Below are 26,294 nucleotides of genomic sequence, written 5' to 3' on the forward strand. Positions count from 1 at the left end.
TGCCATCAATCATCGAACATGCCCTTAATCTATTTACGTTTAGCTCGATTCCTGTATGGAAAGGTGGGACACCATACCCCTGACAGTCGCTGAGTTGGTGGAATACGCTGGGTTGATGTGTGTTGGTTATTTTGGCCGCCTGTGGTATTGGTCTCACCATGGCTGCCACTCTGATTCCCGGCTTCAGCTGCTGTCAAATTCCGACTCGAGTTCAATGTCGTCGGGTTCTAGTATTAGTCAGTATTTTAGAGCCAAAAGGAGACACTGCGCGCACATTTTCCGCTCCGGTATCCCAGAGTAACATTTCATCTTCATCCTCGAAATTCAATGGGTCCCATCTTCGGTCATCATCGGCAGGGGGCATAAAGAGCGCATCGGACTGGATGCTAGGCTGCGGAGGTGGTGGAGAAGGTCTAGAAACCTTGGTTTTTCTGCTGTCTCGTGTTCGGTTTTGTTCGCCATGGTGCGAGGGAGGTGGCATTTCTAAAGTAGCTGCCCTTTTAGAGCTCGACGTTGCTTCAAGGGGTTGTCTTGATGCCGGTCTTTTAGAGCCTGCCCTTGAAGCATTGGGCGCAGGTGTTGCTGAACCGGCCTTGGCTTCTCCGATAGTCATAAGAATAAACTCGGTCAGAATGCCCTCGTCGCTATATGTTAACTGTATTGGACATGATGGGCGAGAATAAAGAGCTTTAACTATCGTATTTGTGATACCGGCATGGGTGATGATTGATTTGAAATCCTTGACACTTATGACGATGTGTAGCTGCTCCTCGACCGAGAAATCTGCAAATTCCAGAGTATCAATAGCAATTGTCGTATGAAGCGGTTGCTTTAAAATCTCTATTTCATTTTTAGCATTCGTCTTCTGAGAGGGGATGGAATGGGGGCTCGACCACTCCCGGACATGATTTTCTCTGTATAACTTGTAAGGCTCACACGGCCATCTTCAGAATAAACATCGAGCTGTTCAGTACCAGGTCCGAAATGCTCAACCAGTTCCCGAAGAGTTTTCGAGGAGATAGACCAGCTGTTGTTTGCACTCTCCTTGACAAAGAGGGCATGCATCGGAGAAACAGACTCGAAAGTCAATCGATATGTTTTAACCACACCTATCACTGTTATTTAACAGTCTAAAGTCTCTGCTGGTTATCATACCGTGTCTACAAATGATCCTAATGATAAACCGGCTTTTGGTGTTGCCTTCTCCATCTTCAACGGAGACGTCACATCTCTCAATTGCGGTTTCCCGTTCCCTGGTAGGATCACCAACCCGGGCTTTAAAAACAGATAGAAGTGCCTTAGACCAATAAGCTAACGTAGCGAGGCTAAAATCTGTTTAAAACAATTCTTACCTTATTATATATCCGACAGTTGAACTTTTCCTTCGGATTGGCGGACCTCAGAGGCTTATATTGATATTTGGAGAAGAATTTGTTCCCAACTAGAGTGAAGGAAGCGTACGCGGATTTGGAAGAGTTAAGTGCGGTCAAGACAAGCTATAACTTAAATCAGTTTGCTCAAACTCGATACTTAGAGCAAGGAATATGCAAGGTATCACATCACAGACCTTATCATGAGATGCTTCAATGGAAACAGATTCGCTGAATTTACCAAGACATGCGAGAGCATCATGCAGCTTGCCGATACCTTCGGGGCTGAGTGTAAAGGTTAAAATGGCCATAACGAAATTCAACTCTATTATTCTCTGAGATGGCACAGCACATGATCCAAAGGGTTCAAGTGTTTTCGGTTGAAAGTAGTGACTTTGTAGCGGGTTTAGGGTGTTGTTCCCCACCCCGCAACGCGCAACGGCGCGTCATCGCGTGTTCCGCGTTCTGCGGAAGTACACAAATCCGTACACATCAACACCACATTCCCTACACAACGTCCAGTATCATTGGGCTTCCAATATCAAAATCTGCCGAGGGATTAATAAATTGATATCACATACCTGGAACACTTCCTCCACACGTCAAGCACTGCAGGTTTAGTTAAAATGCTGCGCTTACCAGCAGATGTTCTCGCACTGATATGCGAGGAGCTCGGGAATCGACAGGACTTTGGAGTACTGTTCAGCTGTGCCCTGGCAGGTAAATCTCTGATGCATCCTGCACTTAGGTGGCTTTATAGGTTGGCACAGATCTTTCCCGAATGCCCAATATTAGGACAATTAACTGACAGAATCTAGGATTCACAATCAATCTCCGATCATCACCAGCGAAGGCAACGATGCCCCATGGACGAGCTCGCAAGACCTTACATTCGACGATCGAAGAGATGTGCAAAGAAATACGGTGGCCAAATGGGCCTTGATGTGGAAATCAATTATCGGGTCCAGCCTTGAGGACACGGCATATCCATACTGTCTCTATATCCGAGTCCTCGACCTGCGGAACCTGTCCGATCTTCTTAATGATCCCGTATTCCACAACGTAGCTCTCGATAGCTTTTTTGATGGAGATATGGCGCAATTCCTTAACGGACAAGACAGACCCGTCAAGAAGAAGACTAGACTAAGCAAAACCACATATACCCGCCTCAACGTTCCTCTTATACTTGATGTACTACTCATGCCCCACTTGCATCGACCGCGCAACTGCTAACTGCACTGTAGGCAATTGGAGAAGCCATAACGGGCTTTGTTAGTCAGGCAGCAAGCGAGAGTAAAACTACAGTTGCTCTTGAAGATCTTTCCGGCGATATCAATGCCAGTGCCCTTCCAATATGGGTTGGCCGACTGTCGAAGCTCAAGAGTATGACTTTGTGGGACGGATCTGTCTTGGACAAAAATGTTGCTATGTCCATCGCCGACAAATGCCCCAATTTTGATGACTTGACTTTCTACTTTTGTCCTCCTCTCCAGAATATTGATCAACGCTTGGCCTCATTCTTTAGTGGTTTGAGAGTCAACAGCCTCCGGTCATTTTCCGCGCTAGGTGCGGCGGCTATTGGCCCAGAAACTCTTCTTTCCTTGAATCGCCATGCGAAGTCTTTGAGGATGTTAAAATTGGATGGCTTAAAAGCCGACGCGATCAAGAACCTCTCGCTCCTAAAAGATTGCGATGCTCTTGAAATTATTGACCTTCACGATGCCGAAGGACGGATCAACTTGGAGATTACCGAAAACGTCGTATTTCTAGACGTCGTTGAATGGTTGGGACGATGCAAATGTCTTCGTGACCTTCAGTTTGCCGCCTTGGTCAGCGCTCCTGAGATAGCTCGGCAGATCTGCTTGCGAGATGATATTCGACTTCAAAGACTTGTTGTACACGAGTACCCTTTGCTCAATAACCAGGAGTTTCACAAAGCCCTTTTGCATCAAACGTCCTTGGAGTCATTGGACCTAAAAGCGGATCCAGAAGGCGCCTTTGGAGATGATATAAATAATCTTGTGGAGTCCATTTGCCACCTGACGAAGCTCAAGGATTTGAAACTCATCTCGACCTCGGACTATTTCAAGAGTCGTGAAATCATTCGTATCGCCACTCACCTACCCGCCCTGCAAGAGTTTTGGTTCACCGGCTACGAAGTTACGGATGATATTTGGCCTGCAATGTCAGGACTTCACGATTTACGCACTCTCAACATTCTTGCCGTTACGTCGTTCTCAAGTAACGGCATCCTAAACTTTATCTCTACCTTACGAGACAGCAATAGGGGGTTGAATTTAGCAATACTGGCCCAGAACCCAGCCAACAAGATTACTGGGAGGGAACAGGCTAATATTGAACAGAGTCTTATGAAAAAGGTTGACGGTAAATTTGAATTTGCGCCGTATAGGGAGGGAGATTCGGACTCAGAGTCTCTTTCTGATTAGACTATTATGTCTCACAAGTATGTGTAATAGAAATTGTAAGATGGTCTGTTGAGGCATTTCGGTGGCTTTTGGTGCATGCTGCAGCCATCAGCCGCTAACATGCAACGGCCTTCTGTGTCATGATAAGTAATTCAAAAATCACGCAAAATTCCCCATTTTCACGGGGTAAATTTAAATCGTTCTTCGAGTAGAAGTTTCACAGTATATTGCCTAGTTTTTACACTTGTTCACTTCCCCAATCAAGCATAGAGTAAACCGGGATGTTGCCAACGCATGCCTTTAGGATTTTTTTAAGGTCTTGCCCATTACAGGCCTCCCTGGTTAGAATAGTCCACCCGGTAGATCCTGAAGACAGATTTAATATATCTTACCCCATCCTTCCAGCCCACTCCCGTAGCTACGGGAAGGCCGCACTTCCCAACCAGTAGGAAAAGCGTTTCTAGAAAAACTTTCCCGCCCTATAGGATTCAAGAGCCGCATCCCAATCCTTCAAATGATCAGGATCAGATCGCTTGCAGCCCCGGCTAAGACGGTTGTCAGCGTTAGCTGCATATAACTGGCCGAGGTTCGGATCACAAAGTTTCCTCCATTGGAGGCAATTACGGTCCAAGCCGCTTCAGGAAATGGCAACCTGGTGGCTTCGAGGGGGTCATGCAGTGAGGTTTCAAAGATCTAAACAATGGCTCTGCAGGACACCACGCTGCAGCCTTAGCGACCCCTGTATATTAACGGTGTCAAAACTAGTAAGCAATGTTCACTGCCTATAGCTATATGTTTTTTGAAAGATCGTACGACGCAATGTGGTATACAGCAAGCCTAGTCCCGGGCAACATACCAATAGCGGGTTGAGTTTGGACGACTCCTTACGAGACGTCAAATGGTGGTAGGATGTAGTCTGTTAGTATTTCCCCATAGCTCGGCAACCCTTAAGTACTGGTTCTTTCCCATGTGACGTTGCACTGCTGTCTGCTATCACTACTGGTTTTTCGTGGATTACAACACCGAGACGCTTCCTGGGGCTTTCCCGGCAGTCCTTGGTAGATGACAATATATGCGGTGACACCGGATGCTGCCTTACAACGCTCACGTGGACTCCATGACAACTAGTGAAAGTGGAAAAAGTGATCAACAATCCTTCAACTTGTTCTCTACTTAGACAACATTAGACAATTGCCGTATTGGTGAGCTGCCCAAAATCTAGGAATAGATATGGACAGTGGTACGCGCACCCCGGTCCTATTCACCGGCTTTTGGACAGCGAGCAAATGGTCTTCTCTCGTGCTCAGCGGTGAACCCGATGGCTTCGGTAGATGTCAAAAACCTATCGGCAGTGGCGTATGTTTCAGCTGCATTCTATTTTATTGGGCCTTGCACCAAGCTAACAAAAGCTGGTTTTTTTAGCAAAAACTGTAGGAAAACCAAGAACTGAAGTTTTGCGATATCTAGACATAAAAGTCGGTCAGATAGCCGAACAGCTGAAAGTCAGACCCTGTGCCACAAGTATGCGCATGCCACTTTTGCACACTTCCATGTCATTTCACGTCATGGGATTGGCCCGAGGATGTCTACATATGTCGACATATGCCAACAACAGCTTAACTTCGAGTTCGTTGGCCCAATTGTCGACCAGTGCGGTCGACGGTCGTCTTTCACTGTTGTACAATCTTAGCTTACCGAGACGCGGCATAAAAAAATCTGCAACGGGTATCCTGGAGACACGATGAAGGGAGCATGCAGACGGACGTGGCCGCGCGGGGATGGGATGTTTCACGGTAGCCAATCGTCCCATTGAACCGCACCTTCTCCCTCGTGTAACTCGAGTGCGGGACATGCTGCCGGTTGAATTGGGCGGGTAAATACCACAGCCCGGCTATTCCAATACGATTTTGATATTGAAAGTCCAATCCTCAATGAGATTGCAGGAAAAAGAAGGATCAAACGGACCGATACCAAACCTCCTCTGGTTCCGCGCAGGACGGTGGGCATCTGATTGGGAATGGTCTCCTTCTTCTCGGTGTGTTGTATGGCGGCCGAGATTATTGAATTGTCTGCCCTAGAGTAAGACTTTATCAAGACGTAAGAGTTGGTGTGAATAACCAAACCCTCGCAATAGGGGCTGAGCTCAAACGAGTGCCAGTTGCTGGAAAAGTGGACATGCTCAAGTGTCCTTCCACACGTCTCTGTATCGTGCCCATTCCTCAAATCCTATCACAATCAGCATATCGAGTAACAACTTTGAAGCATAGGTGATAACGGACCTAATTGTTTAAAAGTATCTAATCCACCTGCCACACCATCAATGAACATCCTCCTCATGCCTTGACTCCGTAAATTTTCTATACAAGCGTTGAGTAAACCAGTCATGACTGGGCCTCTTGGTGATTCTAGTCCATAGTTAGTACTTGGATAATATAATGACCAGCAATTCAACATTTGGAAATACAGAACGTCCACAGCGTTCCTGGAATGTAGAATCGGTCGCCAGGCCACAACTTGTAGCCACACTATCTACTCCTTAATAGGAACGCAGAAAGGGGCCAGAAAATCCCAGGGAAACTTTCCCATCACCCACAATATTTGGTGAATGCACGAACTCTAAGCTAGGAGGCCAAGGTAAGGAAAATACATACGGGATATACAAATACAAGTGACTCCTCCAACATCATCACCAATTCGACCTGCCCATGGCAAATTAGATGGGATCGGACTGCCACACGAAGGTGTGTATGTGAGAGCGGTCGCAATGATATTGTCGTCTTCAATCCCTAGAACAATATCTTTGACGTTCGGTATGTTCATGAGGGATGCGTATTGGTCAAACCAGCCCATCCTACCCTGCCTTGCAGATGTATTCTCGACCATTTCAAGGACTGTCGCCATATCCTCTTGTGTACAGAGCCTGAAAACTGGCTTGGTAGGAGATGAATGATCGTTATATCGCCATTTTCCAAAATCTAGGAGGAGATCGTAGGTCGATTGCCCCTGCCCAGGTACATCTTTGTTTAATTGCCATCCTCTCCGCCGAAACCATTCTTCATTGAACTGAATGTCGGAGGGAGGACCATACAGTATCCTTGGAAAAGTGCTTCCAAGCTGTAAACGTATAACACCTCTTGTCCTTTTAAGTTGACTAACTGCGTGGCTGTGTAGGCTTAGGCCGATGCCCAGCTGCCGGTGTGTAGATCGAACGAGCAGTATCGCTAGTGATGCGATGAGCTTTTCCCCTTCCTTGTCAACATATGCTAGATATGTCGCACAGATACCAAGTACCGCTCCCGTTCTGTTATCCCGAACCACATAGTGTTTTGCATATCCCGGGCGCCGGAGCAAGGAGGCTAGGGTTTGATGGTCGAGCGTAAATCGACCATTGATATTCTGATTCCATAACTCCAAAACACTCGATAAGTCTCTCGCTTCATTCCACTGGTCCACGGGCCACAATCTGGGTTGGTCAAGCGATTGGCCGAGTTGAGCAGCCGGTTGCTCTCCGAATATCAATGCTGCCGTAGACTCCAAGGCTGGTGGGGAATATCCTGCCGTCTGAATCACAGTCGGGAATGGTATGACTTGCGCGGCATCAATTGGTGAACAGCAAACCACAATAATGCAAGGCTTGTTATCACTAACAGCAAACGTGATATCGGCGAACTCAAGGGGGACCTGCTCCCCAGGACGAAGAGCAAAACAGAGTATAATAATATGGCCTCTTTTTATAAATCCAAGGTGAGTCGAAGTAATGCCGTTTCTGTCGCGCCGTGTTAGCACGAATAAAACGAGAATATCTACTCGTCATGCTTTCTAACCTTCGGGTGTATGGTACCTGACGGATTCTAGAGTGCCTTCTGGCTAATGAACGGCCTAGCGGCTCAAAAGGATCGCTAAGATCCGTCGGATCAGGACTGATAGGAACGACTACTGGCGTTAGAAGGATGACAACATCCGCTTCCCGCAGAGATCTAATGTTTTGCAGCCAGTTATTTGCATCTCGAACCACAACAGCTAAGGCGCCATCATTTCCCACTGTTGTTGAGGGCCTTGCGAGAGGGCCTGATTCCGGCCGGTTATCAAGGTCCCTAATATAATGAGACGGTTTCTATTGAAAGCGGGAGATTTAGGGAAGCTGATCTTACATTTCATCTTCGTCTTCGGAACTGGAGGACTGCTGCGTATGTGATGATGCCATATCTGAAATAACAAAGGCATCTGTTGGGCATTAAGTTGTTTTCTTTGGGTATGTAAACAGTGGACTAACCCAATGCCCGGTTATAACGCGAGAAATCCGAACCGGGATTGTTATGAATGTTTAGACATGTTGCAGACTAATCATATTTTCTGATAGCACGGTCTCTAGCCTGTTCTCTGAACTGTTTGCAGTGGTAAATTAGACGGATAATTTTGGGGTTTTTGTTGAATCAAACTCGATGTCCGGATAATAAAATCAAAATTTCGATTTCCATGTGAATCCAAAGTTGACAGGAGGCGAAAGCGCCACAAAAAAGTATTCGAGAAGCAGCAAGCTGACGGACTGCGAGCCTCTCGAGCTCAATGGTTAGTCTCAGTGTACACGTGCTTCCATAGACATGAGGTTTTGGTGGTACGTGGGGTGGGATCTTCGGTGTGGTTCAGTAAGTGGCGGCCAAGTATCTTTTTAAAGAGCCTGAAATTAGTTCGCCACCCTAGAAGAGCGCTCGTCGAGTGCCACGCTCCGTGTCACATTAATCTACTTCGTATGTCTTGTGTAACTGGCGCGGATGCGGAGTAAATGGCCAGGCTGCTGCTCAGCAGGTCAGGGATAATTAAAGAAGGGCTCCCTTAACAACCAATACATACCTTTGCACTTAGGAGGCGACTTGGTGGACCCTGAATCTCTAGCGCTAAAGCCTGTCCAAAACCCGCAGCAGTGGAACAGACGCCTTAGCGAATTTGGTCAGCATCGTCATCTTGGGATTGAGGGCCAGGAGCTTGAATATCACGGAGGGTACGGAGGACGTCGTACAAATACTTCGTGTTTTGGGGGCAGCGGCGGGGTGAACGGCTTTCTCAGCGTCTGATGCGCCAGGAAACTCGACAATGGGAGGTTGTGCGCCGAGAACAAATCTGCTGTGCGGCTGTCTCTGTTTCACCGTTCCGAGGACCGCCAGGGGTGGGAGAGCGAAGTTGGTGCTAGATCTAGATCTAAACTGTGGCTGTCGCACAATATAATGTTTTGAGATATGCGATGTACTTCGTACATGTACATGTACATGTACTATACTTGCGAGTTGGGATTAGGCCTTCCGCGAAGTTATGAGGACTTCATGGCCCGGTACTTACTTTGTAGTCCAGCACGTAGATACCAATACATATACCTGTGGCAACGCGTCCCTCCACCTTCGGGCCCATCAGCGCCAAAATGGAGCCACTGGACTACACCCGGCCGGCCGCAAAGAGCTGGAGTGTTCCCTCACCGTAGTTCGTAATCTGCGCCCCAACTTTGGAGTCTGGTTCGCTGTCGCTTGCGGCCATTTGGACCATTTGGTACAGCAGCAGGACAGTAATACGCCGGAAGAAAAGCGAACTTACCTAGCCTCCTGGGTCGGTAGGAACAGTGGCCTCAAAGGTCCGAGAATACAGTACTCTTCTGTATTCGCACGCCAGCCCTTGCTCCTGCACCGCCTCATTCTCCCCCTATTCAACAAAGGTTCTTGCGGGCTGCAGTGCCATTATCACATTGCATCCTTCTCGCCCACGCAATTTCTCTCTCCTGCAACCTCCATAGGTCGTCAGCTGGTCGCACAACTGCGGCCTGGGCCAGCGGACCGTCCTGTCTTTCTCGCCTTGGTCAGCCCAAGGAGAAGACTCTGGCGCTGGATCTGACACCACCGACCGAGGGTAGACCTGGATCGCGACTTGGATGGCCCATTAACCACCCGCTCTGAAGGGATTTTCGTATGCCACCATCGTATCGTAGAGCACTCTCCAATACATCCGGGCCAAGTCTCAGCATCCTCAGAAATGGTCAGCCCACCGAGGATGCATGCAGTGTCAAGGGCCTCCGAATCATCCGCGGGAGGAGAACTTGATTGGGCGCTTCGTGGCTTTTGACTCTGCTGTCGTGATTTCTCGTGAACCCAACGTTGACTTTCCAATGCCTGATAATGTTTGACATGCTAGCGGTGTCACTGTGTACGCTTGTTGTGCTTCCTCGACATGTAAGTCTCGCTGGGCGAGCTTGGGACGTTGGACTGGACGTTGGCTGGGGACGTCTTGGTGTGGGTAAAAGTGTTAGGTATCGGGGAGAAGCGAGCACTTATCCTGCAGCCTCCACGTTACACAAACAGATCTGAGCAGGCGATCGACAATGTTGGTGATGGCGTTGTGATATGTGACAGCAAATTTGGTGATTCCATACTTTGTACGCATGCCATCCTCGAATCGCAACACGCAGCAATGGCCCCGCCACGCGACGAAGGCGTCACAGAGCTGATTGACCGTCTAGAGCAAGGTGGGCGACGCGTTGTACTCGTGAAGTCAAATAGCGAGACTAACAGTCCCAACAGCCTCCAAGATCCCTGCACAGCAAAGGGAATCCAAGGTATCTGCCAAAGTAGAGAGCGTATGCACAATAGCCTATGAAGATGGGTTGTCCAACACGTCGCTGGATCGACTCCTCGACATCATCACGCTCCCCAACGAGCTGGACCAAACAAGCACCAACGGGCTGATCAAGAACCTCTATCCAGCGACCAAAGTTCCGGATACTATCGTGATTAAGATAGTCGGCAGCCTTGGTCATGGGCAGGCCAAACCCTCCTATAATGCCCAGGCAGCTCTAGTGAAGTGGCTCATCATGGTCTATGGCGTTCTTGAAAACCCCAAGATATTGTCACAACTCTATAGCATTTTGTTTAATCTCCTTGACACAATTGCCATCAGGTAAGCATGCCTTGCGATATCAAACTCTCTTTCCTATATACCTATGCTTACCTGTAACTATAATCTTAAGATCACAATTATGTCACGTGCTCTCCCTTATAACTAGACGGAAACATGTCCGACCGTATAGGATACAATATCTGTATGTCATATTTTACATATATCGTGGTGGCAGTTCTAATGTGTGCCAAGAATGGAATTGATCCGGCGAGCGGGAAAGGAGCCACCTCTTGTCGGGCTCATGCGAGTCTTCAAAGATTATTACCCCGATGTGATTATTGGCGATATGGTATCTGGAAGGGCATCGGTATTTACAGTAGGTAGATGTTCAACGCAGTGTGAAACTACGTCTAATATGCTTAGCATCCAAATCCTGAATGGCGCCAACACCTAGAGGAGATCCAAGATATACACTTCCAGAGAACGCAACGCGAGTTGCGACCTAATCAGCGAGCATTCGGAGGCCCTCGAAGGGATATAACCGGCGGAAAGCAAGCCAAAACATCTACAATACCCCAAGTACATACGTTCAATGCCCATGAAGTAAGCTGCACTCCCAAGTTGCGCAGTGGATCCTTACTAACATAACCCCAGTCTTCTGTCACACTGGAAGAAATAGAAGACTTACATGACTTTGTTCAACGGTTTGAAAAGATTGAGCCGCCTAACCAGTTGGCCGCGGTTATAGGGGATCCTCTGCTGCAGAAGTTCTTGCAGCTCAAATCCTCTCAAGTTTATAACCAGCGAGTGGATAGTTGGCTATTTGCTTTCTTCGAAGATCAGCTACAAAATCCCGAATCCTCCGAGGTTAGGATAATAGAGATGCTCGAGGGTGTTCGGAGTTATGCTCAATATACTAAGGTTTGATTATGGCAACGCCGATACTCGAGTAATATTACTAACAACTTAGTAGATACTACCACCAGCCTGTTTCGCGTATATCAAGTCGATGGCTGATTCCTGGAATGGAATTGTAGGCCGCACAGCCATTCTTGATCTTCTCTGCTATACCCCCCTTAGTCCATTTGAAGGTCGGTCTTCTCCAAAAGCGTATAAAAGTACAAAACTCACATTCTGGGCAAAATAGATCTTTACCCATCAATCCTTCAACCAGTCGAGCAAGCCATCCTCGAAGATGAGACTACTGAAGCGAAGCTCGACCTCCTGGCATTTTACAGAAAATTACTTGACCGCTGGACGGTGTTACTGCTGGCGCAACCTCAACAATCACCCAGTGCTGCATCTACAATTACCTCCCTAGTATCCCACGCCGATATATTAGCCACCACTATCGTCCAATGCTCTCTTAGTATTTCCACCCTCTCGAAAGTCTTAGAATTCTATGAATCCATCACCTCTATGATCTCCCAGCCCACTTTGAAAGACTTAGTGCGCATTCCCATACCCCCTGCAGAGCTAATACATACTCTTCAATTCACGCAGTCCCTCGACATTCTTAGTCGTCTTTGCGGAATTTTAGCTCTCTACAAACACGCTTTCGAAGCTGCTATGTCCCCGAGAATAGGAGATACCTCGGGTAGCGACACGTTATCGTACCCAAAGGACTACGTCAAGCAATTCAATGGCTTTCTTATGGATGTCTGCAACTGCATCTGGAGAGGGCGTGCCTTCAACACAGCAGATATGAATGCACTCGGCTGCTTGCTACCTAAAAACACCGCTGCAGTTTTAGACAATTACGTCAAAGGGCTTGGGACATCGTTGTCCCTCCCGCCGTTATTCAGTCTCTCTTTCTCACCGGTACTTTGCCTGTTGGCTATCTCATACGTTCGAGAGCTGGAAGTCGCCGCAGAAGATGAGATTGAACGCACACATCGGGGCCCAGTCACACAAGCTTCCTTGAAACAGCTCGAGAAAGATGGCGGATTGACATTAGCTTGGCCTGATTATAGACTGGGTGTATTGCACTATTTGGAGAGCAAGGGAGTTAGGGGTGTTAGCGAGTTGATGTATAGTACCATGAAACATTTGGCCGGTGCTAGCGAAACACGGACAAGATAAAAATTGATACATAGGAGAGTTTAGCTGTCCGCTGGGGCGTTCGTCGCTACATAGCCTTGCCACAATGATATTGCGATTAGACAAATGAGCAATCAAATTCATACTTCAACAATCTCTCATTGGCATTATCTATTACATCGCACCTTCGTTCATAATATTCTACATCCCAAGCCCAAACCCATACTCCAAACTCCACCCTTCTCTTTATTAACGCATATTTCGCGCAAGCATATTTCTACAGAAACGCCGCAGAATTCCCACAAGGCCACTCCACCGGTCCTACAACCCCTTCGGAGCAACCAAAATGTTCGAATCCCCCACAACAGGTGCAATGGCAGTCGTCGCGCTATTCAGGACCGCATTTACGGATGACTTCGCGCTCTCGTCTCCGTTGTAGTAGAACCAGGCTCGGTTGGTGAGGAAGGTCAGGTGGTGGGGGAGATAGAGAGTCAAGGCGATTATGACCATGCTGAAGAAGAGGAAGAGGAAAGAGTCTGGTGGTGATAGTTAGTTTATGCCCTCGCTTTTGCTAGCAGTGGTGTTGGAGATTGTAATAGGCTTTGGGGCAAAATGAGACTGAAGTGGGCCGTTATCGGGGGGCAGGACGAAGGATAGTGAGGAGATTGGGGGAACGAACTGAATATAAACTTCTCGGTCGGGGTTAACATGTATAAGGAGAATGTGACCTTTGACTGTTAGTGTCTAGAGTTCATTCGAAAGGCCTGTTGAAGACATACCTCGTACTGGTACCTCTTGCGCTGCAGCCAGCGGAAGGTGGACGCGAACATAGGCATTTTGGCTGGTATCGGGATCGCACAAGTGGTATGGATATGAAATGGACCGTTTGGCTTCGAGATCTCGTGCTGGCACGGTGTAGCAGTGGATGCGGGTTGCAATGAGCGACGATGGGTAGGTTGAATGAATCCAAATACCTTGGATGATGAGGAAGAGGAGGCAATAATTAAAGGCCCATGGAGGTCCACTAGGCTTGGCGATGTCCAATTCCTCGGCGCGGATAAGGGGCGAAAGCCGACGGCCACTGAAAAAGGACCCGTGCTTGTACCCAAGTCCGAAGTACTGTTCTCCATCAATCAAGCGCATGCAAATGGACATTTAAACCAAGCTTGCACTGGACGCTCTGCATATTGGAAGGAAGCCCTCAACAGCTTCGATATCCAGTGGCCATCAGCTCCAAAAATGTACCATGTTCCGAGGACTTGTTCGAGCTACTCTTCGGAGACCAGCCCTTGAAAGCGTCAACAAAGGCTGCACAGCGCATCGAAATCTCGCAGTATCCTCCGCAAAATGTGGAAAGAAGATGCCGGATAGGCCCAAACCCCCGCCCGAGGAAGAATTTACAGAGGTCTTCCTAAAAGGCAGTGGGCCTGGCGGACAGAAGATTGTACGTCATGTCCCTCGCAGACACTTGCTGCTATCCGACATGGCTCCGTAATTTGGTCAAATATAAGTGCTAACCCAACGGCCGAAAAAACAGAACAAAACGTCGTCCGCGGTGCAATTGAAACACATTCCTACGGGCCTCGTCCTGAAGGTCCAATCCACACGCTCACGCACCCAGAACCGCAAGCTCGCCCGGCAGATGTTGGCAGATAGATTGGAGCAGCAGACTAAAGGGGCAGAGAGTAGAACTGCTGTTGTGGGGGAGGTGAAGAGGAAGAAGAAGAGTAGTGCCACGAAGAAGAGTAAGAGGAAATATCGCCTGTTGGAGGAGGCGAAGGAGGCAGCGGAAGCGGAAGCGGAAGGAGATGGAGATAGAGGCGCGCCTAGCAGTGAGCCTGCTTCCTGATGAAGCTTGCCGGACTAGCTCTCGCCAGGCTGGAAGTTTAGGGGCTATGGAACAACGCAGACTCAGCGGATCACAAATAGGCTACAAGCAAAGCCTAATATAAGAGTTTTACTTAAGGATCTGGAACTCTCATATGGAGGAACAGGTGGATCGGTGTTCTATAAGCCCCTATTTCCCTCTTCTCCAATTAGCGGATCACCAAAACCAACAAGTCAGGATCAACGTCCGTTGATGTTTCCAACACTTCAGACACATTCACCTTGCCATCCCCGTCGATAGCACAAGAAAACACAGCCCGAAATAGCCATCCTCCTTGACTAGAACTAATAAAGAGCCTTGGGCTATTGTATCCCTATTTCCTAAAACTCGCGACCGAAATCTCAACGTCCTATCCATCCAACTACTACGCAGTTTGTGTGGTAAAGCAATGGGCAATATCTATCGGTAAAAGTGCATCTTCACTTCTCGAGCAGGACGATCAACAAATCGTTCTTGAGTTACTGTTTAAAGTCATTATGAAAGACAGAAGTTAATTCGTTGCGAGATGACACACTCTTGAATGGAGGAAAGGCCATGCGTACGTATTTAGCGCTCGGGAGGCGTGTGGTTTATCCGCCCTTGACATACTGTACCTAGTAGGGCCTTGTTCCCAGGAAGTAATCGTAGCCCAAGAGACCTACTAAGCACCTCCGGTTTGGTAGGAAACAGCGTTACGCTACTTTCCTTATAATTCAACGGGTACTTTTTGAAAAAGACTAAAGAAGCTAAATTGGTTAGAATCATTGGTTTAATAGAAAGGACCTTTATGGCTACCTGTTTCGAGTTTGTTGGTGTTGTCGCACTAAATATAAAAACGATTTGTATGGAACGCTGGAAGCTGGCATAACGCTGTGGCCTAGGTCTTTGGGGCCAAGATTAGGGTTGCATTAGTCTCAGCACCCACTTCCAAAGGTAGATCCAACTTGTGCCGGCTGCATCATTGATTCTATGGTCTCTATCTCCAGCTGCAGTCTATATTTATACGCCAAACCTTGTACATGGATGCTATCACTGCATGGAGAGTTTCCTGGGCCGCAACTTTCGGAATTCAAAAAGATATAAAGGGTTCTATATTTCCAGCAGGAGTTTTGATCACCATGAGTTGAAATGAGGCTGCTTCTCTCCAGATGAAAGCGGTAGGCGTCTTTGAATTTATCCTGTATCCTTAAACTCGAAGCTGAAGCCATAACCACGATCGCAATGGTCTCCGACACGAAGAAGTTACTGGATGCCAACGATTTCGAGAAAGGCAGGTGCCGTAAGATCCCACTTACACCGTGCTACACTGATGATGTATTGCAGCTCTAAAGCGACTCGACCACGAAATGGGCGACAACGATTTCCTCGCCACCTTTGCACCGATCGACGTCGTCACTGTTGGCGGTTACCTCGCGGTGACCTACTTCAAGAATCGCGAGGCGACAGGGGACCTTGATTACATGATTGATCCTCAATGGGCTCAAGATGATGAAATCAAGTTCCCGCGTAAATTTGCAATAAAGTCGGTGGCGAAGAAGGAGAAGTTCGAATTCGACTGGATGAATGATGGCTTGGAGATTTGGACAACCCCAGCAGCTAGCAAGACCATTTTTGAGCGAGCTTATGAGCAGAACATACTCCTCTTCGATGGGCAGTCAATTAGGGTTTGGGCGGCTCCACTTGAATGGGCACTAGAAAGAAAGCTTAGAAGGACTGCGTATTCGGAGCGAGGAAGTAAGACAGTTGATATGGAAGATGCTTTGGCTCTTTTCAAGCACTTCAGGGACGCGAACGGAGGGCCTTTGGACATGGAATCTTTTCGAAATCTCAACTTGAATGGTTTCGATTTGGTGCCCGAACACAATCATATGGAGAAGGTAGCGGCTAGGTACCAGGACATGTACAAAGAGGAGTTGTTCACTTCCAGCGGTTAGGAGGTGTCTGATAACAACAAAGCATACACCATGCCTGCTCAGTGTCCTATTAAAGCCTCTCCCACAGGACCAACAGCTCTGGAAAGCACGCAAGGCTTCTATTCCACTAGCAAATATATCCCCACGGAACTGATAGTCAGATCAAAAACCAATAGCGATGGCTCAACCTATTATCGCTGTGCTAGAGTGGACGGTGTAAATGATATTGAAGTGAAAGAGCAGGATTGAGTTTACATCGAGGTTGTGAATGAAGGACCAGGACAAGATTGCTATTTGTACACTGGCAATTGGCACCTAATATTCGAAGAGACATAGGAAGAAGTAGGTCCTTTCAATCAACGTGTGGCGGATTTTGGAACTTGGCGATTGGCGATTAGACTTTTCCTTGACGATGAAACTTTTGCGTAATTAGAAGGGCCTTTGACTAAGGCAGGTTTAGGGGTCGCTGCTTTCGCCTTCACTTTTTCTAGTATCAACTCAATTTCTCACTATTTAGCATCCTCATCTTCTAGCAATTCATTAAGCCTGCTGCGATGCTTTTTATCTACTCCAAGATGTCTACTATAGTAGGGCCTCAATAATAATCAGTTTCTCCCGTATCTAGGACGCTGTATATCTAAACAGAATAGGTGAGCAATTACTAGACATATCTACAATGGAGTCTACAGAGATGCCAACTTCCGAAAAGCGCCATTAACCAGCTATCTACCTTTTAGAGTCATTAGGTTATTTCTTTTTCATCGAGAAGCTCTGGTAGATTTTGACACGGCAATGAAAGCCTAAAAATTCAAAGCAGCTCTAATTGGAATAACTTAATAGACCATAACTACGAGAACAAGGAAGCAAATGAGGTGTTGCTGAAGTTGTAATAACCTATAGAGAAACCCAGCCACTTTGAACCAAGCACTATCCTCCAAATCACTAATGGTACTAGCTAGCCATTACAGTTGTTCAGAGTTATTGAGTCCAAGTCCTTAGCAGTTTAAAATGGGCCGGTGTCGGAGGGCGAGAATGATGGTCCTAAATCTAACGTACGGTTTGCTCTAAGAGCTTCCAATGCTAAAGATAGGACGCCAGCGGCAAGGCCCTAGGAAAGCGGAGGTTAAGGACCTTAAAATACATAGATACCAGCGTTTTTCCTTCACAGCTAGACATAAAAAAGGCAGGGTATTATCATAAAGACGTGCGCATTTGAGGTGCCGTCGAGGACACGAACCAAAGGGAAAACCTTGGAAATAGCGTACAAACACACAGCACCACCCCCATGGCCCTCGTCTGCCCCATGCTACCTTATAGGCAGCGGCCTTGGCAGCTTTTATAGTCAACCTCACAAAGGTAGGGACTCGTACGAGTAGCAAAACCCGTGTAAAAGAATTTATCGCCGCGAACGCACGATAAAAGAAGGCGGCACGCACCACACCGCAAACAACTAGTGGTGAAACGGCTGCCTTTACGGTAAACCAATACCTCTCTGCTTGGCTCGGTCCCTCCCAAGGACAAGTCCAGGCAGCACCTCGAGGCGGATCATCCAGAACTTTGATGATGCGAACTTCCAAGTTTAGCAACTAAATGGAGAGGCGAATAGGCTATAGACGTCGGATACACTAAGCATCATGTCGTATATAAATAACGCGTAGGAGCGTCAAAGTTTCGACGAATGAAGTTCTCACATCCTCCATCTCCGAGAAATAGTTGACCATTTTGTACCATGTCTGAAGGAAGCTCGCACAGATCCTCTTCCTGTATAGGAGGAACAGAGGCTGTCCAAGAAGGCGTGACTTCCGGATCATACTTAGGCCAAGGATTCTCCATACTCCTGCGAACATTCCTCCCATTCCTTCTTTGGCCATGCTGAAGGCGCCAGTTAAAAGCCCTGACTAACTCCTCAACAGTGGAAGCCAGCATAGCGTATCGAACAGGATCTGGATCACAAGGATCTGGTATTGAATGTAGGGACCATTTTCGGCCGAGCTGACGCCACATATACTCGCATTCGAGACGAAGCAAGACAAATTCGCGCGTCATTAGTACCTCATAGAGGCGATAGATAGCACGGAGAGGGGTATCGCGTATGGCCCATATGGGGATATATCTCAGTTGGAAGATATCGGGGTGATGGCGATTAAAGAGAGCCTCATTATCTGCAATATCCTTAGGGGCAAGTGGCTCTGGCAGTGGATAGTCATAAGACCAGTTCCTTGATGGCATTTGCAGGTGTATAATGAACAACTTTAATAGTGCAAAGTACGGGTGACGGTTGTCGTGCCGGAGTCGCACGATGCTATCCCGAAGATATAGTGGGGTGTTAAAAGTCCGAATCTTCGACCGAAGTCGCATCCACCATGTGATCTTGAATTTGGGCTTTCGTGGCGGCATGTTTTGATTGTTGGGTTGTGTCGGGGCTTTGTGAGGGCAGAGAAAAGCCGTAGCTCTCAGCGAGGTGTTTCCGTCACGTGAATAACGTGACATCACAATGCTGAGGTTCCTCTGATGTCCACCTTGCGAAGTAGAGTAGAGTCTACATAGGGGTACCCAGCAGCTACACAGAGCCAGGTAACGGTCAGGCCCACGTCCAAACTGTCCAAATTTCTCCCACTTTCCTGGTTCCTCTTGCTTTACTAGCCCTTTTATAGCCGATTGCTACCTTAGATCAAACTAGTAAATTAATAGTAGAGCGGCCTAAAGCTACTTACTATCCGACATGATTATGTCTAGTAGTCGCGGCTATTAGAGTGCCTTGGTCAAAATACTCATGTGACGTCCCTTGGGTAAGGTTTAATCATCTCGTTATACATAATGTGATATTATAGGTCCTGGTAAAGAGAAACCTGGGAATAGGAAAAATAACACTCTTCAACTCCTTAGCCAGGCCTTTAAGACAGTAAAACAGCGGTGCAAATTCCTCAGTCCTCAAACTCAACCACGTGCCCCCCTTTGGGTTGTCCCCCTCTCGAGTTTCGACCAACAATTTATTCGAGGCGGTGGCTTTATAAACCGCGAAATCTCGTCCACACACGACCTTCACCTGCTTTTATCGCGTGTTCTCCTTTGCTACTCAAAATGACTAGGCTAAGTTGGACATACGAAACACTGCGCGAGTTCATTCCCAGCTTCACGCGCCATTCCTCATCGCCTACATCTGCAGCCGACCTCAACCCTATTATCGAACAATTGCTTACGGTCTTTCCAGGCTCGTCTATCTTCGGTATCGATGGGTGTTCGGTTTTGCTCTCAATATCAGAAGATATTGCGGCGAAAGTGTCCCTAAAGCCTGGCGGCCCATACTTGCGACACGAGTAAACCATCTTTGAACTACTCGACCAAGCATCCTGCCCCAGCGTTATCCGGGTATTCCTATGTTGTCCCGACATCACGTTTATACAGCTCCTTAGGAATGGAACACTCTACCAACGTATGACTATAGTGATCAAGCCGCGTGCTATTCTGCGGTGGATACAACAACTCGCGGATGTGGTGGCTTGTGTAGAATCTCTTGGGTACGCACATGGCGATATTAATCCTCGAAATATTCTTTTCGACAATGATGATCAGCTCAAATTGATTGATTTCGACCACGCTCTCGAGATTGGGGCCGATCTCGAGGTTGGTGATGCACCCTACGTTAGGGCTCAGAAGATCGGATCAAAGGGTGGTACGTTTGGTGTTGTAGGTCCAGCTACCGAGCAATTCGCCTTGGGATCTGACTTTTGGTATCTGACTCGGGAAACTGAGCTCTATACCGAGTTTGAAGGATCATAGGGTGTAAACCGTTTAATAGACGGTCAATTCCCATTAACAGACCCTCAAAATCCAATCGACAACATCATCAGTAACTGTTGGCACGGAAACTTTAGCTCAGTTTCGGACCTTTCAAAACATATCCGAGGAATTTCGACGCTCAGTGATACTGATCTGGAGATAACGAGTTATAATGAGAGGAAGAAAACCTGTGAGCAATACAATAAGCTGATTAAGAGTCCTAGTCGGCAATAACTTGTAAGTGTGAGACTCCAATCACCCTCTTAATCCTCCGACATATAGCGAAGTATCTGGAGTAACATCTCAGGAAGAAACCAGGCTCAATTAACAGCTAGTTTCTTCCAGTAGGGATGCGGCATCGTGGCTTTAATACCCGAGATGGCGACTTTCCAAGCCCTGTGAAAGGCCGGGTTCAAGCTCTGATTGCTAGGAGACCCCAAAATCGGGGCAAGTCGTCGATCACCGAACAGAATGTAGAGCGAGGTGATGAAGAAACTTTAAGCGAAATTTGTACCCTTATATAAGTATTCATCGACTCTCTAGCCATTCCTCACATCAAAAGTAAAATCCATCTTAGAGAGCCAACACCGGATGATTGATTCAGGAAGCTAGTCCCTTCATCCCTAGATAATCTAAGCCAATATTCTCATGATTGTCCGTAGAAATATCTTACATCATAAATATCGTTGAGAACCTAGCATAGGCCAACTAATAGCAAATTGTAGACAGAGTTGGAAATCCAAGAAATTCATAACATGTACTTCCTCATTTCTCCTCCTTGTTCTCCAAAACTCCAAACCTAACATCCCCATCGCCATCACCAGAAGTATCCCCACCCAACCATTAAAGTTTACACCTCCCCTTGTCCTCACCAAAACTCTCCCCCACCAACTCCTCACTAACCTTCCACAACCTCTCCGCAGCCGCCTCGTCAACAGCCCACTTCGCCGCTCTCCTCTGCCTACAATCATCCAGATAGACCCCGTCGACAGCTACCGAAACCCATCCACATCAGCCATATACCATAATTAGAAGGGGAAAGGCACTCACGGTCCAAATCAGGATCCAGCGCGGCAACGAGCATCGTGGCGATGCCTTGATCGAAGGATTTCCAGTCAGGGATCTTCATAAGGCTTTCCATTGCGGTGGAATCGAGATCTCGGACCAGAGACGTCATGATAGCTAGACATTAAACTTAGTAAACGCCCGAACAGAACAGAACAAACGAAACCCAAAACTCACTCCCAGGATTCACCGCAAAACTCCTTACTCCCCCCTTCCCAACCCTCCCATTCAACCCCACCGCAAAAAGCACATTCGCAGTCTTACTCTGCCCATACGCAACTGCATGCTCATACGCACCACCACCCCTCAACACCCCCTCCGGCAAATTCTTCCTCGGCATCTCCTCATCCGGGACCTGTTTCCCAGCCTCGAGATTGATATCGCTAAAGCGTATGGGGGAGATACGATGGGCTTCGCTGCTTGTATTGACGATCCTCTTCATCCCCGAAGGGACCAGGTCCCCGCGGAGGATCAGGGGCAGTAGTAAGTTAGTGAAAAGGAACGGACCCAGATGATTCGTCGCGAATTGCATCTCCACGCCACTACCAGGTGCTAGTAACCGCTCGCAGATATTGATCCCCGCGTTGTTGAACAGCACATCGATTCCCCTGCCCGGGCCATGATTGTCTAGAATCCGACGCACTTCCGCAGCGGCTTTGCGGACGCTATCGAGGTCAGAGAAATCTACCTGCAGGCAGGCGAGGTTTGCGGAGGGGTGGATGGAGAGGATGTGTGTGGTGACGAGGTGGATTTTGGAGAGCGTGCGGGAGGCGAGGATGAGGAGGGAGGGGGAGTGGGTTGAGAGGGTTAGGGCGAGTTGAGCGCCGAGGGAGGAGGGGGATACGCCTGTTATGAGAACTGGTGGAGGGGTGGTTGTTAGCTTGCTTGGAAAGGGGGGTACATATATAGAACGGGGTATAAATATAAGATAGAAAATTAATTAATTAAAATAAGGACTTTGCAGAATTAAAAAATAAAGACGAGAATAAAATGTCAATATGAATAAAACAATCTGACTTGAGACTATCCACCCAATACCCAACACCATGGAGTAGCCTCACCTACGGCTTCACCACACCCCTCCACCTCATTTTCTCTTTCCCATTAGCTATACAGGTATTTAGGTATGTCAGTCACTAACTCACACCCCAAAAACCTCACTTGAGATCTCCTCACCGAAACACAAAGTATACCAAACATAAAAACATAAAAACATATCAAACACCTCTACCCATCACTTCCCTTCCCTTTCTACTCATCCTTCACCCTTCCCCCCGGGTACGTCAAAATCCCTAAGAAACCCTCCAACTTACAAACCCTTCCCTCAACCCTCCCCGCAAACTCCGCGACAACCTCCGTCCCTTTACTCAGCGGCCCAAACCGGCTTTCTTGCGCTGGCATACTTACTACCTACCTACCTGACCACCTAGCTATCTATTGATTTTAGCTGGTTATACCACAGGAGGATAGCTTGCGAGTGAGGTAGTAGTGTGAAAATTTGTAAAGGGCATAGGGGCAAAGATGAGAAGATAGATGGGGGTAGCGGAAGTAACAGGAGGTTAGTTGGATGAATGAGTTGAATGATTTGAGTGAGTGAGTGGACGAGGTGAGGTTAAGGTCCACGAGGGGTATTGTAGTCACGTGAGTCAATTTCAGGGGGTTTAAACGAAGGGTGGAAGCGAACCGGTTGGTCAACTGTAACCTTTTAACCAAATCCCTTTATTTACCACCTACCTACCTAGTTAGGTACCTAGAGACCTTACTTGAATAGCCTCGGCTCACTAAATCAAGGTCATATTAGTTAGCACAATTAAACCTATTAATCACGAGAGTTCATGAAAACATATTTTAGAGTGGGTAATTGTCTGGTATTAAAAGAATCTCATCCGAAGATAGGATAGCTATCTAGTACGCAGAAAAGCGAGTTCCAGCATATATATCTTTTCTTTCCCTTTCCATTCCCTGCCTATGCAAAATCTGACAACTAGTTCCATGATATACAAGTAAATCCGAACAAGTCGACAGCATCACCGTAGTCAGTGCAAAGAGAGAAGAAAAAAGAAGAAAATGCCAAACTACAAGTGGAGGTCGGTGAAACCCCCAACCCACTCAAGGTCACCGAGATCTTTGTGCCTAGAGTCCTTTTGACGTTGGCGATCTCGGGCCCTGTCCTTTTCCTTCATCCATGGGCACTCTTTGCCCTTATCCATAGCGAGTGTGTTGTTCCCTCTGTTATCCCAAACTCCGGCTCCAAACCCTGCGAAGCCTAATCCAACATTGCGCCGAGTCTTCCATGACTCCGGAGACTTCTCCAACTCGGCTGGGCCCATGTATGCTCGCCTGCGATCTCCCAGCGCCGACCACTTATCGAAAGCGTGGCGTTTGATTGGTGGTGAATAGCGAGGGGTGGTGGTCGAATGCTGCGAGGCAACCGTCTTCCGCGGGGTCTCATGGAAAAAGAAACCATCGGCAACGATATCGCCGTCGATGTCGGATATTTCAGTCTGGGATGCCTCCTGATCAACCTTGGCAGTATTCATGAAAGAGGGACTCTTTGGCTGGAGAGGAAGGCGAACAGTATCCTCATCAGCTTCACTCTCATGGCTCCAAGTTCGAGCATTTTGAATTTGACGGGCCTTGAGCTGCTCAGACTCCTCTTCTTCCTCCTCATCCCAAAGGTCGCTCCAGCTCTTGGACATGGTGTCACTCTTCCTACCAAAGACAGAGGCCATTGATGGCAATGGCTTAGGCTTGGACATGGTAATTGGCAGAGAGCCGGACACCATGCCGCGGGTTGCACGGGGCACTCCATTTTTGGCAGGTCGTCTGATCGCAAGAGACATCATCGAGGAGCCAAGAGATGAATCGAGCATCGATGCCAAAGATGGAGTGTGTCCGCCAACGGAGAACCAGTCCTTGCCGCTCTCTTCTGAGCTCGGGAAGAGATCTTCTGACTGGTAATCCTCATCGTCGGGGATGTCTGACAGTTGGCGGAATTGCTGAGGAGGACTTGCGTGCAAAGCCTTGGCCCAGGGAAAAGAACCCTGGTCCACGTGTGGGCTCTGGATTGAAGGAGTCCGGAGTGGTTCGCGGGAGCTGGCAACGATATGTTGCTTGGCGGAATCGAAGTCATCCAAGGTCTCGTCAAATGTGGTGAAGCTCACCACACTTAAGAGGGCTTCACGGACACCACTCAGGGAGCGCTTGCGGGGATCCAAGCTCATGCATTGGGTGATGACGGCAAACGTGTCTTGGGACATTGTCGGGAAGACATCGAATAGGGATTCCTTGTCTCGAGAGAAATCTAGAAATAGAGGGTCGGACTCGGTGGGAGTTGTGAACGGATTGCGAGAGAACAAGATGTTCAAGAGGCAGATGCCGATGGCCCAGATATCGGCTTGAGCGGGCGAGTAGCCGGCACCTGCTGAGTCATATTGTTCCGGCGACATGTAGCGGTCGCTGCCAACGGTGGTCTCATATGTCCATTCCTCGGTGGCGGCCAGTCCGAAATCCCCGAGCTTCATGTCACCGGATTGGGTCAAGAAGATATTCTCAGGCTTGATATCCCGGTGGTACATGCCTTTGCCGTGAATGTAGGCAACGGCATCGACAAGCTGAAGCATGAATTGGCGGACTCTTTCTGTTTCGAGAGGACCGGTTCCGGTACGGATGGCCTCGTAGAGGTCACCCCGCGAGCAAAACTCAAGAACAATGTAGAGATGTGCCTCGGTCTCGAATGAATGGATGAGGTTGACGATATTCGGATGAGACCCAAGACGAGCATGGCAGGCAAGCTCTTCGGACTTCTCGTCAATAGCGAATGTGGAGTCGGAAACGCTGCTGGCAGATTTCTTGGTGAGGCATTTGATAGCGACGTGGTCGCCAGTTGTCAGATCTTTGGCCATGAATACCATGCCGAAGGAGCCATGGTTGAGGGGAGACACAGTCTCGAAGCGGCCGTCAAGGATGACGCCATCATAGAACCTTTCCCGAAGACATTCCATGATGAGATCGGATTGAAAAACTGAAGTTGCAAAGGCGGCGGACGTAGAATGTCCGTCGTGAAAGAGATTAAGTATATAGATGTAAATCGAACGACGCGCGATATACTGGTACAACGAAAATGTTTTTTGGCCCGGAAGACTTGCTTAGCAATCAATACACTGGGGAAATGCTTTTCGTCTCCTCTAAACAGGTGTTGGCACAGCGAGCGATGCTCGTGATGGTTGAAGATCCGAAGCGGAGAAGAGGTGGGAGAGCGGGCGGAGGGCAATCGGACGAGGCGAATAAACAAATAGGTAACGCTATAGATCGATCCCAACCCTTTGGAAATAAAAATAGTAACTGTTGAAAAACTCCGGTATGTATCGTTGTAGGGGTCAGAGGCTCATTGATGGGTATTCGAACTGGAGGACAAAAGAGATGTTGTTGAGGGGTCGTAAGAGTGACGAAGGACGAAGTGTCCGGTAAGGAAAGGATGTGGAAATCGTTATAGTGACATGGAAGTCGAATGAAGATAAGGAACGAGTGATCTGAGGTATGGATGGAGCCTCAGCAGGAGTACCAGAGCGTACTACCTGTGGTTGTCAAAAAGTGGTGGAGATGGGTTGGGTTCGAGGGGACGGATCGAACCAGGAGGTCAATGCAGCACAATCGACAAGATGCCAATTGTACGGTATTGTCGGTATTATCGTTGATGGTGATGGAAGACGTTGGCCCGGGAGGATGGGAGAAGGGAGTAGTGGATGGTTCCGGGGGGGAGGTGTGGATAAGGGATGTTGTGATGTGACTCAGGAAGAGCCAATACCGAGGCTGTAGAGATGACGACGACTTGGAGGGGATTGAATTGATGAGGCCAGTCTATCTGGAGACAGTCTCGGACTGTGTATTGGAAATCATGTGTTGTTGAGGATGACTCGATGGACCCGGAAGCCGAAGAGCTTGCTCTTCGCCTGCC

The 26,294-nt window shown here is 48.0% G+C and overlaps 11 protein-coding genes across 11 annotated transcripts; 5 read left to right on the plus strand and 6 right to left on the minus strand.

The window, feature by feature from the left end:
- Nucleotides 1-5: 5 nt before the first annotated feature.
- BP5553_07080 (Rad9-domain-containing protein) lies at nt 6-1,681 on the minus strand (the record flags this gene model as incomplete). The annotated part of the gene is made up of 7 exons (XM_032015703.1): nt 6-29; nt 78-227; nt 275-840; nt 894-1,109; nt 1,156-1,297; nt 1,353-1,496; nt 1,568-1,681. 7 exons carry the CDS (start codon nt 1,679-1,681, stop codon nt 6-8), a joined length of 1,356 nt encoding a protein of 451 aa, XP_031867972.1.
- A 315-nt stretch (nt 1,682-1,996) lies between these two features.
- BP5553_07081 (Uncharacterized protein) lies at nt 1,997-3,817 on the plus strand (the record flags this gene model as incomplete). Its single annotated transcript, XM_032015704.1, has 3 exons — nt 1,997-2,130; nt 2,189-2,561; nt 2,615-3,817. 3 exons carry the CDS (start codon nt 1,997-1,999, stop codon nt 3,815-3,817), a joined length of 1,710 nt encoding a protein of 569 aa, XP_031867973.1.
- Nucleotides 3,818-5,975: 2,158 nt separating this feature from the next.
- BP5553_07082 (Acyl-CoA N-acyltransferases (Nat)) lies at nt 5,976-8,000 on the minus strand (the record flags this gene model as incomplete). The annotated part of the gene is made up of 5 exons (XM_032015705.1): nt 5,976-6,022; nt 6,076-6,201; nt 6,448-7,562; nt 7,621-7,890; nt 7,948-8,000. The coding sequence occupies 5 exons, from the start codon at nt 7,998-8,000 to the stop codon at nt 5,976-5,978; spliced, it is 1,611 nt and encodes a 536-aa protein (XP_031867974.1).
- Nucleotides 8,001-10,246: 2,246 nt separating this feature from the next.
- BP5553_07083 (uncharacterized protein) lies at nt 10,247-12,754 on the plus strand (the record flags this gene model as incomplete). Its single annotated transcript, XM_032015706.1, has 7 exons — nt 10,247-10,301; nt 10,357-10,732; nt 10,925-11,048; nt 11,096-11,275; nt 11,327-11,593; nt 11,646-11,763; nt 11,820-12,754. The coding sequence occupies 7 exons, from the start codon at nt 10,247-10,249 to the stop codon at nt 12,752-12,754; spliced, it is 2,055 nt and encodes a 684-aa protein (XP_031867975.1).
- A 279-nt stretch (nt 12,755-13,033) lies between these two features.
- Nucleotides 13,034-13,548, minus strand: BP5553_07084 (uncharacterized protein; the record flags this gene model as incomplete). Its single annotated transcript, XM_032015707.1, has 3 exons — nt 13,034-13,248; nt 13,332-13,446; nt 13,492-13,548. 3 exons carry the CDS (start codon nt 13,546-13,548, stop codon nt 13,034-13,036), a joined length of 387 nt encoding a protein of 128 aa, XP_031867976.1.
- Nucleotides 13,549-13,958: 410 nt separating this feature from the next.
- On the plus strand, nt 13,959-14,561 carry BP5553_07085 (uncharacterized protein; the record flags this gene model as incomplete). Its single annotated transcript, XM_032015708.1, has 2 exons — nt 13,959-14,156; nt 14,250-14,561. 2 exons carry the CDS (start codon nt 13,959-13,961, stop codon nt 14,559-14,561), a joined length of 510 nt encoding a protein of 169 aa, XP_031867977.1.
- Nucleotides 14,562-15,800: 1,239 nt separating this feature from the next.
- BP5553_07086 (Uncharacterized protein) lies at nt 15,801-16,513 on the plus strand (the record flags this gene model as incomplete). The annotated part of the gene is made up of 2 exons (XM_032015709.1): nt 15,801-15,858; nt 15,903-16,513. The coding sequence occupies 2 exons, from the start codon at nt 15,801-15,803 to the stop codon at nt 16,511-16,513; spliced, it is 669 nt and encodes a 222-aa protein (XP_031867978.1).
- A 1,611-nt stretch (nt 16,514-18,124) lies between these two features.
- Nucleotides 18,125-18,889, minus strand: BP5553_07087 (Uncharacterized protein; the record flags this gene model as incomplete). The annotated part of the gene is made up of 1 exon (XM_032015710.1): nt 18,125-18,889. One exon carries the CDS (start codon nt 18,887-18,889, stop codon nt 18,125-18,127), a length of 765 nt encoding a protein of 254 aa, XP_031867979.1.
- A 684-nt stretch (nt 18,890-19,573) lies between these two features.
- On the plus strand, nt 19,574-20,272 carry BP5553_07088 (uncharacterized protein; the record flags this gene model as incomplete). The annotated part of the gene is made up of 2 exons (XM_032015711.1): nt 19,574-19,809; nt 19,906-20,272. The coding sequence occupies 2 exons, from the start codon at nt 19,574-19,576 to the stop codon at nt 20,270-20,272; spliced, it is 603 nt and encodes a 200-aa protein (XP_031867980.1).
- Nucleotides 20,273-21,115: 843 nt separating this feature from the next.
- On the minus strand, nt 21,116-22,738 carry BP5553_07089 (uncharacterized protein; the record flags this gene model as incomplete). Its single annotated transcript, XM_032015712.1, has 5 exons — nt 21,116-21,264; nt 21,323-21,454; nt 21,515-22,221; nt 22,403-22,445; nt 22,651-22,738. 5 exons carry the CDS (start codon nt 22,736-22,738, stop codon nt 21,116-21,118), a joined length of 1,119 nt encoding a protein of 372 aa, XP_031867981.1.
- Nucleotides 22,739-23,412: 674 nt separating this feature from the next.
- Nucleotides 23,413-25,341, minus strand: BP5553_07090 (Kinase-like protein; the record flags this gene model as incomplete). The annotated part of the gene is made up of 1 exon (XM_032015713.1): nt 23,413-25,341. One exon carries the CDS (start codon nt 25,339-25,341, stop codon nt 23,413-23,415), a length of 1,929 nt encoding a protein of 642 aa, XP_031867982.1.
- Nucleotides 25,342-26,294: the final 953 nt, after the last annotated feature.

The sequence above is a fragment of the Venustampulla echinocandica genome (assembly GCF_003357145.1).
Source record: "Venustampulla echinocandica strain BP 5553 chromosome Unknown scaffold_5, whole genome shotgun sequence".
NCBI classification, from domain to species: domain Eukaryota; kingdom Fungi; phylum Ascomycota; class Leotiomycetes; order Helotiales; family Pleuroascaceae; genus Venustampulla; species Venustampulla echinocandica.